Here is a 13,064-nt window from a genome sequence, read left to right as displayed (position 1 = left end):
CTGGCTCACCCCTTAAATAGCGCGGGCCTGCTGGATGGAGTCAGCCTAATTTGTAGGTCTGAAACATCATTTAGGCCATTGGGGGCCTCTTGGGTTCTTCATTTAGGAAATTACCATCCCCTATCTGAGATTTTTGTCTCTTCCTCCCTGAACCCCCCCATGAACCCCCCATAAAATGCCCCAGAACCCTGCATTTGCTTTGCTCACCTCCTGCATTATAATAATTTAGCTGCCTTATCGCCACTTGCTGCCATCCAATTACTGGGGTTATCACAGCCAACATCTCCTGTGGAAGTTTCCAGCGGGTCTGGCGGCTCTGGATGTGTGGGGGGAAGAGAGAGGATCAGGGAAGCAGACGTCCAGGCCGGTTCTGCTTCAGGACATGACCCGGGTCAAGAATATTCCAGAGAATCATCTTTAGCCTGTCCCCTGCTGCTTCATTTGGGGTCCGGAGGAGGATGGCTCCGCCCTGAGTATGGAAGGAAGCCGGGAGAGTTGAGACTTCTGTCCCATCTGCAAGGAACTCTCAGTCTGCTTGGGGGGGGGGGGGGCAGGACACAGTGAGAGACTTATGTCACTGACAGCCCTAGTCACAAGTGCTGGGGGTGACTTGGGTCCAGAGCTAACATGTTTCTCCAGAAAAGCATTTCTGGAATAAGAGTGGGGAGATACTAGCTGGGGGGTGGGAAGAAGATGGCCTGGGAAAGCTTAGGAAGATGGTCTTTCCTGAGGTTGTTGGTTTTTTGGGGGGACGGGGGCAGGTAGTTCTGAGTTCTTTAATAAGAGAAGAGGGATATTTATCCAATCCAAGGAACCTCTGATCAGGACATTTCCTGCCCTCGTGTCTCTGATTATGGATCAATATGTGACCACCTACTAGGAACAAGGCCAAGAAGGGCTGAGGAAGACTCTTCAGATCTGAAATTAAGAACCAGATTTTAGAACTTCATTCCATATAAGCATAGGAGTATCCTTCTTTGATTCTGGCCCAATTTCCTTTTCTCCAACCTAAGTTGCCTTCCATTCTTCTCTCAGAAACAGCCCCAGGTAGGTTTCTACTTCATCATTCTATTCTCAGTCTGGTCCTCGGTATGTGTCCCAGTTCCCCCATCAGATTGATAGGTCCCTAGATTAATCCTCCCTTCCCCTGCTCCCCCCATGCTCAGCCCAGGCCTTGGCACCAGGGACACTCAGGATGAGTGTGAAAGAGATTGGTGCTTAGGATAAGGCTCATTGCTGTGCCCTCTGTTATACCTTGGAGCCTGGGCTCTCTGGGGGGCCCTCATGGAGTAGTCAGAAGGTACCTGGGGGTAATTGGCTGACTCAGCCTCCACTGAACCAATCACAGAGCATAATAACCACCAAGGTGTTTACCTCATGGAGAACAAGGCTGTAGGGTCATCGGTGAATAATGGAGTTGGCACCAGCCATAGATGAGCAGATAGAGGAGTCTGGGGTGCCCTGCATGGGGAAGAGGGTGGGCTTTCTGTGCTGTCTGAGGAGCGGAGGAGCAATGGCAGTAAGCCTGGGTGACCAGCAGGCCCTTTAAGAAGCTGAAGGTTATGTTTTCCATTATTTCGTAAGATTTTTTCCCCCTTGACCCATAATTTTAGCCAGTTTTTTTTTTCTGCAAACCGGAAGGGTTTATTAATTCTGGTCATTGATAATACAAAAGTAAGAAGTGGATTAAAATTGGAACAGGGGAAGCTTACATAGGATTGGCTGTCAAAGGGAGCCTCTGAAGTCTCCTTTTTTCTGGAAACTTTCTAAGGAGCTGAGACAGCCATCCGTCTAGGACCTCCCCACTTCTGCCCAGGATTAGGGAACAGGTAAGATGACCTTTTCTTATCTTCCCATGAAAGGTTGACTGGCTGCATGAATCAGGAATTCCTCACTACCCTCAACCCGGGCTCACCTTCCTCACAGATTATGAGGAGACAGAAGTGACACATCCAGGTTCCAGAGGCATCAGATGTGTGGGCAGATCAAAAGGTGGCTGGAGTCTGAGAGGAGGGCTCCGCACTGCACCTGCCTCTGACAGCAGCTTGCTGTGTGACCTCGGCCTGGTGACCGCCTCTGCACTCGTTCTGGGTGAAAGCAACCTTCTGACACCACAGCTCAGCCACGTAAGATGGAGAAAACCCCTGTCAGTGAGGGTTTGCAAATGCATTGCTTGTTATATTGGGTCTTTTTGCCCTGGAACACTAGCTCTTGGGAAATGTGTACGGGTGGATTCCATGATGGGTTGAAAAACATTAAACCAGTGACTTATTACAAGACTTTTTAGATTCATTAACATGCTTAGTGCTTTCTGCTACGCAAAGGGTGCTGCCAAAGTCAGTGTTTTCCATACACAGGGACTGGAAGCGGGAGTGTAAATAAGGGTTATTTTTTTCTACCTTTAATAGTTTTGCACTTTCTAATATGAGTATATAATACTGTATATTTATAAATCAGTTGTGTTTTTAAAAAAACTAGAGAAGAAAAGAAAGGAAGGCTGTTTTAGTATCAGAAAGAGAGGAATATATACTTTAAGAAACACTGAGCAAGTTATCTCCATTTCACCATTAAATCAACTTAAGTTTCTTATATTTAAACATACTTACAACATCTAAAAACATGAAGATCTAAGTGTAATAAATATACTGTGCAATCTGATCTGGTTTATGGCAATATGCCCAGGGATGCCCTATCAAAACCAAAGGGAGGGTGTTTGCCTGGACTTGAGAACATGTGCCAGCATTGTCCCAGCTCTGCTCAAAGAGAAAGAATTCTCAGGCTGGTAACCGATGTTGGTATCTACCCAGGAAAAGGTTGTGCCCAAAACTGTTGGTGCTCACCAAGTGTCCTTGTTCTCCTCCTTGTTTCCCAGCCTCCTTTGAGGTTCAGTGGGGGATTTGGTCCAGTTAAATGTGAGTGGTATTGATCAGACTACACAGTATATTTTTTTAAATATATTTCTTTATTGATTTCAGAGAGGAAGGGAGAGGGAGAGAGAGATAAAAACATCAATGATGAGAGAGAATCATTGATCAACTGCCTCCTGCACACCCGCTACTGGGGATCGAGCCCGCAACCCAGGCATGTGTCCTTGACCAGAATAGAATCTGGGAGCTTTCAGTCTGCAGGCTGATGCTCTATCCACTGAGCCAATCCAGCTAGAGCCACAGTATATTTATTATACTTAGATCTTCATATTTTTAGATGTTGTATGTTTAAATATAGGAAACTTCTAGGGTGAGGCAGTTAGCCCATGTGCCTCCTCTGTTCTTTCCCCTGTTGCTGTAGCTTTGCAGGCCATGTGGTGGGGCTACAAGAGAGAAGAGCCAGGTTCCTGAGACACCCACTGGGAGAACCATGTAGGAGAGCTGCCCCAACCTGCCTTGGACTATGAGTGAGAAATATCAAGTTAAGCCATGAGATTTCAGGGTTTGTCGTTGAGGCAGTCAATGTTAATCATCTGAATCGAAGCATAGAAGTTGGAGGGTAGAAATATCTCTTAGTAGCCAATGCTCTTTATCCTTAATTCATGTCCATCACATAATCTTCTGATCACTATTAGATCTTCTCTACTTCCCTTCTCACTTAGCTGTTGAAAGAATACTCTATCCTAGTAATACGAAGAGTGATGATAATAACAATCCTATCTAATAAAGATGGAATATGCAAATTGACCATCACTTCATGACAAAGATGGTAGCGCCCACAGCCAATAAGGAGGGAATATGCAAATTGACACGACAAAGATGGTGGCAGCTGGGCTGGGATGCTTGCATCGTCACCATGGCAACAACGCAGGCATTTCACCCTGCCCAGTCACTCCGGGACTCTGGGCAGTGCACGAAGGCAGAAGGCGGCTCTGGGCCGGAGCAAAGGTGGAAAGGTGGATCAGGGCAGGAGCAAAGGTGGTGCTGGCAGCCAGGGGAAGGAAGGCCTATTCTCACACAAATCTTCGTGCATCGGGCCTCTAGTGGTTTAATAGTATACTATGTGCCATTCACTGAATTAAATAATTCTCATATATCCTTTCATTAAATTTAATTCTCATGACAACTTTATGAGGAACTACTATTATTAACCCCTTTTTATAGATGGGAAAACGGAGGCTTGTGAAGCAGAAATATCTTGCTTAAATCACAGTTCATAAGTGGCAGAGAAGGACTGAAACCTGGGTCCATCTGACACCCAAGATGTTAGCTTCTCCCACAAGCTCTACAACACAAAATCCCAGCTCCTCAGCAGACTTGAAAGGGCCTCTCTTATGTGGCTGCTTCCTGGGGAGCCAGCTCCAGGTGCTACCCTCCCTCTCCACCTGCCAACCCTCCTCACCTTCCACCTCACACCCCGGCAATCTGACCTATTGTCACTATGCTAGTGCTTCTGGCTACAATGCCCACTCCCTCCTTTAGTCTAGGCCCGTGGTCAGCAAACTGTGGCTCGCGAGCCACATGTGGCTCTTTGGCCCCTTGAGTGTGGCTCTTCCACAAAATACCATGTGCGGGCGTGCACGTACAGTGCGATTGAAACTTTGTGGCCCATGCGCAGAAGTTGGTATTTTGTGGAAGAGCTGGTATTTTGTGGAAGAGCCACACTGAAGGGGCCAAAGAGCTGCATGTGGCTCGTGAGCCACAGTTTGCCAAGCCGCAGTTTGCTGACCACTGGTCTAGGCAATAAACTTTATCCTCTGAAAATGCTGCACATGGACCTCCTCTCTCCAGGACCTCCCTGAAGAACCCTACTCTCCTCTGCTTCAGTATCTTCTTTTGTTGCCAATATCTCACTGTGGCAGTTACATTTCTTATAGTTATGTCTCCATTAAGGGCATGGACCAAGTTTATATATCACTGTATCCCCGGCACTAACTCATGCCATGTACATGATAGATGACAGTAACATTCATTGAGTTGACCACAATTTCACCATTGATGGACATCTAGGTTGTTTTCATGTCTTGGCTATTACTAGTACAGCTGCAATGAGCATAAGTGTGCATATATCTTTTCGAATTAGTGTTTTTGTTTTCTTTGGATAAATACCCAGAAGTGGAATTGCTGGATCATATGGCAACTCTGTTTTTAATTCTTAATTGCACCAATTTACAATCCCACCAACAGTGTTCCAAGGTTCCTTTTTCTGAAGTCAAGTCTTTGAACCAAAAAGATTGAGGACAAGATTCTGTTTCCACTAACCTTTATTAATCATGAACTTTGTACCAGGCATTGCACAAGACATCCTCATATTGTCTTACTTTAGCCTTACAATGATCTGGGGGTACTATTCCGCCAATTTTATAGCTAAAGAAATGAGGCTCCAACTGATCGCAAGCTGTGCTCATGATCCCCAGTTACTTGCAGAATCTGAATCTGAATTCAAAGCTATTAACTTGAAGTTTAGGACTCTCTCTGGACCCACCGTGATCCTGTTCAGATGCCTCTGTGAGCACAGCCTGAACGTGGGCCAGCCTCTCACTTGCCTTTTGCTCATGTTGCATCCTGGCAGCAGCAGCAGCATGGCCTGGGGCCCATGAGAAGCTACTGAGCACAGGATGTTTTGCAAGCTGAGTGGTGTGTATAACAGAGATGGCCCTATGTTTAAACACAACTCAGACACTTACACATTCACATCCATACTCAACTCACTGAAACGGTAACAAGGACCAAGAGAACATTGGTTATTACATTAAAGAAAATCTACCTTTGGCCTTTTCTGGAATGACAGTTATAACTGGAGCCCAGGCTTCTGGAATGGCCTTCTGCTACCTCTTGACCAGTTTGAAATCTTGCCACAAGTATTGGCTCCCTATCCTTGCTGACAATCTAAATGGTCTTAAAGATTACCCATTCACTGGAGCGTTGGTCTGAGGAAAGCATGACTTAGAAGGTGCATCTGCTGGGGTGATGGGGAACAGAGATAAATCCTGAGCATCACAAAATTCAGTAGAGGTGATGGTGGGATCTGGCAGTTGTGCAAGGATCTCTCTCACTCAGATCTAAAGATACTTTGGGACTCTTTGGAACACACTGGACCTCAGATGCCCCAGGCTCCAGGTCATTGACCTCCATGAGGCCTGAGATGAGGATTCCCTTAGGAGAGAGAAGCATCCTGTTCCTGCATGAGTTTTATAAGTTTATTGGTGAGACACGGGAAACATGGAGGCGAGGTCTGAACAAGGACAAGAGCTCACATATTAACAGCACAAATGCCTTCCTTGATGGGAGAAGCCTGCAGGGGTACTCCCAGCTATAAAATCTGCAGGGACCATGCAAGGTACAATGTATAACCAGATGTTTCCCCTGAGCTGGAGTTGCTCTCACAGGAGACAGGTCTCTCAGTGGGCCTTCAATCACATGTACCCATGGAGCACATGGCCAAATAACTCCCTAAACCAGGGCATGGAAGGGGCAGTATGAGGATGGGGGTTACCTTTGAGAAAAAATCCTTCCACTGCAAGGAGAAGGATTCAGGAAGGGAAGGCCCAGTTAAGAGGTCTCTTGGTACAGAGGCAGAGAATGGGCTAGATTCTAGAATCCCGATTCTACATTAAGAAAGACTAAGGCAGAGAAATGGAAGAGAGGAGATGTCAGTGGCAAAGGAAACAAAGAGGAATGTGACAGAGGAGTTTCCTGGAGAAGGGAGTCCAGAGGAAACCAGGGCAAGGGGGACAACTGTCTTTCTCTTTATCTTGTGGTTTTCTTAGTGGGTGAACTCAGAGCTGAGGTCTTCCCAGAGGGATCCTTGAATTCACTTGCACTCCCCAGCCTGGTTTTGGCCTCCCCTCGAGGGCTGCAGTTTCCACTGCCAGTGACACAGCCTCCAGACAGCATGCTGTAGCCAACTGAGCTGGGTCGGTAGCCATAGGTGCCCGTCCCGCTGAACCCGAAGCCGGCTCCTGTGCCCGCAGTCCCGGCCGTGGAGCTGCTGATGACTGCTGAGGAGGATGGAGGGACAAGTGATAAGTGTGTGTCCCAGGGCAGGAGTGGCCCTGAGTCCCCTCCAACTTCCCAGTCCCAACTAACAGTCCCAGTCTCCTCTTTAAGCAAATACTTCACATCAACTGTGGACTTGAGTTGAGTGACACACACTCAATTCCTGAGCAGCTCAAGCACCAGGAGAAGCAGCCCAGATCCCATAGTACCCCCAAATCAGGAAACTTCTCCTCTGAACAAACAGAAATAGCAAGGACTTCCCCTGAAGGACAGATGATGCCCAAGCAAGTCTTACATCTAACTTTAGAATCCAGTCTTATTTTTTTCAAAGAATATCTTGATTGGTTCATATAGGGGAGTTTTGCTGGCCTGTCTTAGAAGGAGAAGGAGCTGAAGCCTGTAGGGCCAGCATTAGAGCTGGTGTGCACAGTGTGTCTATGCCTGATCTCCACTCTCAGTGAGTAGGTGTGATTCTTCCTGCCCCCGGCTTCCAGGCTTCCAGGCTTCCAGGCTTCCATCATGTGCAAATGCTGAGAGTTTCATCCCAGCATGGGAGAGATTTCAGGGTGGGGGAGGGGTCAGGGGCCAATGTGAAAGGTCAGGAAGTGATGGGAACAGAAGCAGCAGGTCTCCGCTGGGAGGTGATTATGACAGTGGAGCTCGGGCTGTTCCATGGGGATCCCGGTCACAGGCACCTACTTAGTTTGTGCTTGTTAATGAACTAAAAGCATTCCCCCACAGTCATGAAATACTCACAGATGCTCACAGAGTTGGTGTATTCTCCAGACATCCTGCACGGGAAGAAAAGCACAGGAGATTCCCTCACATGGAATCCGTGCTACCCTCACCACAGCCTGAAAGCCTCGGCCAGACTAGCTCATGTCCAGGCGCACATTGCACCTGCATATCTCTAAGCACCTCCCTCTCCTTCCTCAGTCTACTCTCCCCACTTCAGAGACTATGAACTTGCAGCCTTGGAGCCCCCAGTAGCAACACTAGCTCCAGGGACCCTCCTGCCAAATTTCTCCTTAATCCACTTTTTCATTCCTGAGAGGCTACGGCCTGGATAAGTACATGTGGAAATAGCATCAGGATTTGCCACTGGTGGACTAACTGTATGATTTTAGGACCAGTAACCTGTCTTCTCTGAGTCTTTTGTGTAAAATGGTGCTGAGGTAGAACAGGGTTTTTCAAATGTCAGTGCTTCTGGTACCACCCTCCCAAGTGTTGCTCTGACCATGTACAACTCATACTGTTATATAGCTAGTATTTTCACTGACTCTGCTTTTTATACAAAAATGCATTTCTCTTAAAAGGAAGTATTATATCACCAGGATAAATAGACAATCAGTACCTACTACCTGACCAAACAAGAACAAAGCAGTAGCAATAAAATCAAAATAATAAAAATTAAACAATTTAAAAAAATTTTTGTGGCTAGGTGTGTTGTCTGCCCAGAGACTGAACCTGGGTCTATTCTCTTTATTAATAGGGGTATTTACAAGTGGCACGGCAGTGGCAGAGATGTAATAGCACCATCCAGAGATTTTCTCCAGTCCGAAGACTAGAACGAGAAGAACTGTAAAGGAAATCTCTGTCTCATCGGATCCTGTGCTATTTAAGGCTATGTGGGTAACCTGAAAAGCATCTCCAGCCACTCCATCAGCCTGACCCCACACTCTGGGAAACTGAGTCAGAGGATTACAAAAGTTCTTCCCCCTCTAACACTCTAAGATCCCTCCCATCACCCACCTGCACTCCTCGCCCTCCAGCAGCTTGCGGTAGGTGGCGATCTCTATGTCCAAGGCCAGCTTTGTGCTCATCAGCTCCTGGTACTCCCTCAGCATGCGGGCCAGCTCCTCCTTGGCCTGGTGCAGGGCAGCCTCCAGCTCATCCAGTTTGACCTGGGCATCCTTCAGGGCACAGTCACCCCGCTGCTCGGCATCAGCGATGGCTGTCTCCAGGTTGGAGCACTGAGGGCCAGGAGGTAGCATCCCCCTGAGTTCTAAGGCACCCTGAGCCTCACTTCACGCCCCCCCCCCGATCTGTTCACAGTGGTTGGACCCTCCTCTGTCCTTGCCCACATCCTAGAGCAAAGCTGCACCCCCATGGTGTTGGGGCTTGTCAACCTGGGACTGTGAGAGGTGGTATCCTCAGACACTTAGCTTTCTGAAAAGATGCTTCCAATTGTTCCCAGACTTCATTTGGGAGCTAAGTGTGGGGGTTGAGAACAGGGGTTCTATTTGAGGAGTGGGGTCCTAAGATGGAGAACCAAGAGAAGGAGAGGAAGCAAGGGGGAGTGTATGTGATGGGCAGTCCACCCCTCCCTTGGGAGTGAGCCGAGAGCCCCTAAGGCCCCTTCACCTGCTTCTTCACACTCTCGATCTCCGAGCGCAGCCTTTGGATAAGCCGGGTCAGCTCTGAGATCTCGTTCTTGGTGTGTTTGAGGTCATCCCCATGCCGACCAGCCGCCAGCTGAAGCTCCTGGAACTAGGGGGAGATGGGCCAAAGCAGGGATTTTGACTCAGGAATGGGTAGGGGTCTCCAATTTCACCAGGCCTATCAGCCTCCCACTCAATAATTGGATTTATTTATTTTCCTTAAGCACAGTTGCTCTCACTGATGGTTAGATTTGGCCAAAAGGACTGTTGGAAGTCTCATACTCTCCACACTGAAATTTTATAACACACAACTCCAATTATGGTACTCTTCTGCCTACAGCCCTTCAAAGTCAAGGTCATATTCAAACTCCTAGTATGGCATCAAGGTGCTTTGAGATCTGGCATCCACCAGCTTCTCCATACTCATTTCTCACAGCCTCTGCCCATCACCTACCTAGCTTTCCACATGTGCCAAATAGTTCCATGTTCCCTCAATATGCCACATACTCTCAAGTCTCTAAGTCAGCCGTGGGCAAACTACGGCCCACGGGCCGGATCCGGCCCGTTTGAAATGAATAAAACTAAAAAAAAAAAAAGACCGTACCCTTTTATGTAATGATGTTTACTTTGAATTTATATTAGTTCACACAAACACTCTATCCATGCTTTTGTTCCGGCCCTCCGGTCCAGTTTAAGAACCCATTGTGGCCCTCGAGTCAAAAAGTTTGCCCACCCCTGCTCTAAGTCTTTGCATGAACTTCTCCCTCCACCTGGAAAACCCTTTCCTATCCATTCTCTCTTGTTCCCTAGCTGGCTCCAACTCAGTCAGCACAGAATCACTTCCCCCAGATGCCTTCCCTGATCCCTAGTTGGGTGCACCATAGTCCCTGCCACACCAGTCCATAGCTCTTACCACACAGTACTGTGATCACAAGTTTCTAAATCTTTACCATCAGACTCAGAATGACTAGAGGGCAGGCACCTGTTTTTAAATTATTTATTTCTGAATTCCTAGTACCTAGCACAGAGCCTAGCTAGTGTTCAAAGAGGTCTGATGGATGGAAGAATGAATGAGTAAATGAACCAAAGAGGGAGCTAAAGAGCTGCCCATCTATATTTCCTGTGACTTCCTTCCCTTCACAGTTCAGCTGGGCCCCAAGCTACTGGCAATCTTGCTGGGCATGGAGGAACATTTTGTATATGAGTGGAGGGGATAGAATGACTGTATCTAACACTAGTCATGAATTTTGGATCATCTACTCTTTGGGGATTATTCCTGGATTTGATGTCATCGATTGGATAGTCAACAGAGGGTATTCCATTTCTACCCCATAATTTGGCTGAAGGGAAACACAAAAACATATGACATTCAGACCTCTAGTGTCTATGCATTGCTTGTTTCTGTCCCTGGGTGCTTGGCCTTGCCAGTTCTCTCATATCTGGCCCCAGCATGGCCCTAGATTCAGGATTCCTCTTCTGAGACTCTGGAAGGCAAGGGTCTTCTCTCTATGATCCTGTGTTTTATTTTTGGGGATAATCTTTGGACAAAAAAACACTATGGCAGAACAGGTGGCCTTCTCTTGCTTCTCTGCAAGGCTATGTGAGCACAACCTCCCACGCTCTGGCTGGGAGAGAGGCACTGACTCCCCCAGTTCTGACCCATGCAGTCTCCTGAGTGATTAAACCACACAGCCACCCCTGACCCTAGCTTGCAACAGAGAAGTAGAGGGATTTGGGGCCTGGGGACCTGAGTTGGAACCTTTATCAAGAAGCCCTGGACTGTGGTGTCTACCAGTCTTTGAAAGCCTCCCTTCCTCCCACCCCTGCAGGCCAAATCTTTCTGTCCCCAGGGTAGCAAGGAGTGGGTGGGAGGAGGGATAAACAAGATAAAGAGAGTGCGGATTTCCCTTGAGAAGGAGCCTGATAAATAGCAAGGAGCAATTAGGAAATTGCCATTTAGATCTGAGAAACCACATTATCTAAAGAATTATCTTCCCACCCACAACCAATTAGAGGAGTTAAGATCTAAGGGACTCAAGCACCCCCTTTATTCTTGGACTTGGAATTGAATGAAAAGGTAGGAGTTACCTAATCTCAGATCACACTAAAGAGACCCCCTAATTTATTATAATTAACAAGGGATTTGAGATGCTAACTGCCCATGTTTTCTTCCTTCCCAGACGCAGTTCAAAACTCTGCCTGCAGAAGTTGTTCCTGACTTGCCCCATCTGATTCTAGTTCCCTAACCTCTGTCTCCCCTGCATTCATGACTCTGTGCCACATTTGTTTGCACTCAGCTGTGTGTGTTCTCCCATGGCTGTCATGTTCTAAGTAGATCCTAAGGGCAGAGCTTCGTCTTCCCCTCCCTTTGGGCTTCCACCAGTGTCAGGGAGAGTGTCTTGATCCCAACTAGTGTGTGGGCCATGGTGGGTCATGGGACTGGACCAGAGGTCTTAGAACCCTTGACTCTGGAAGGTGTGCAGCCTCACCTTGGTCTGGTACAGGGCCTCAGCCTCAGCCTTGCTCTTCAGGGCGATCTCCTCATACTGGGCACGGACCTCATTGATGATGCTGTCTAGGTCCAGGTTCCGGTTGTTGTCCATGGATAGGATGACAGATGTGTCACTGATGTGGGATTGGATCTGAGCAATTTCCTGCATGGGAAACAAGGAGGCATGAAATGTCTTTTGTGAGCAGAGGAAAGTGCCAAGGTGATGGCCCTATCCCAGCAGGGGAGCCCCCAAACCCTCCAAAAACAGATGCAGCTGCATTCTCCAAAACGTATAAAAATGGACCTCACCAGCCCAGAGGTTCCAACACCACACCTAGAAACTGCTGAGTGGGTTTGAAGCAGCCCAAGTAGAAAACAGCCCACATGTCTGTCACCTGAACTGGTTAGAAGTAGAAAAGGTGGAGAGGAAACAAGCTGGACACCACACAAGAGACACTAAGGACACCACAGCCCACAGATGCTTGGCCAACAGGCTGAGGCTTGAAGCCAGATTGTCATAGAGTCAGTAGAAAGGTTTTGAGGCCTCCCCACCTCCATCCCTAAGGATTTCTGACCAAGACCTGAGGAAATGCCCCAAGTGACAGGAAGATCAGTGGAGGCAGGGACAGTGGCACGCTTTGAGAAGTAGGAGAGTGATGGCACGTGATCTTCAGCGGAGCACATTCTCATTTTTGCCTGTTTTATCTCTGTCACCCCGACTTCCTGGAGGATGTGAGAGCAGGCCACTGGAGGTAGCCTGGGGCTGATGGCACACATCATTTGGAAGTACGAGGGTATATTTCACTCTTGCCTTGGATCTACCAAGTTCCCAGCATCCAATACTAGAGACCTGGGCTCTTAAAGTTACTGATGAGTAAATAACTACTCATGTACGTCTGTCCTTCTAGAAGACAGAGTTGGGGGTGGGATGGGGGAGCCTTACCCCTTCATACAGACACTTGAAGAACTTGATCTCTCCATCCAGGGCGTCCACCTTGGCCTGCAGCTCCACCTTGCTCATGTAAGCCGCATCCACATCCTAAGGGAATCCAGGGACCCCCTGACATCACTTTTCTTCAAGTCCAGACAGCGTTCTCCTGGGAACGGGCACCCCAGCACTGACTCGGTGACAAGCTGCCTCAGAGAATGGAGTCAAGACCAAGGGAACAAGAACCTGACTTCCACCCGGGACTCATTGTGAGACCCTAAACAAGTTCTCAGTGACTCTGGAACTCCTTCTGCCCCATCCTAAAATGGAATTGTTTT

At 47.8% G+C, this 13,064-nt stretch overlaps 1 protein-coding gene across 1 annotated transcript in view; it reads right to left on the bottom strand.

The window, feature by feature from the left end:
• Window positions 1-6,677: 6,677 nt before the first annotated feature.
• Window positions 6,678-13,064, bottom strand: part of LOC102241043 (keratin, type II cytoskeletal 73) — a 9,834-nt gene continuing 3,447 nt past the window's right edge. Inside the window, exons 4-9 of the mRNA XM_005869215.2 lie at window positions 12,742-12,837; window positions 11,797-11,961; window positions 9,291-9,416; window positions 8,679-8,899; window positions 7,683-7,717; window positions 6,678-6,928 (exon numbers count right to left, since the gene is read on the bottom strand). Of these exons, the coding sequence (XP_005869277.1) occupies window positions 6,678-6,928; window positions 7,683-7,717; window positions 8,679-8,899; window positions 9,291-9,416; window positions 11,797-11,961; window positions 12,742-12,837 (894 nt within the window). The remainder of the gene's footprint in view (window positions 6,929-7,682; window positions 7,718-8,678; window positions 8,900-9,290; window positions 9,417-11,796; window positions 11,962-12,741; window positions 12,838-13,064) is intronic.

This window comes from Myotis brandtii, unplaced genomic scaffold (assembly GCF_000412655.1).
Source record: "Myotis brandtii unplaced genomic scaffold, ASM41265v1 scaffold29, whole genome shotgun sequence".
NCBI classification, from domain to species: domain Eukaryota; kingdom Metazoa; phylum Chordata; class Mammalia; order Chiroptera; family Vespertilionidae; genus Myotis; species Myotis brandtii.
The sequence above is the reverse complement of the archived record's forward strand: the minus strand, read 5'-3'. Positions and strand labels throughout refer to the sequence as shown.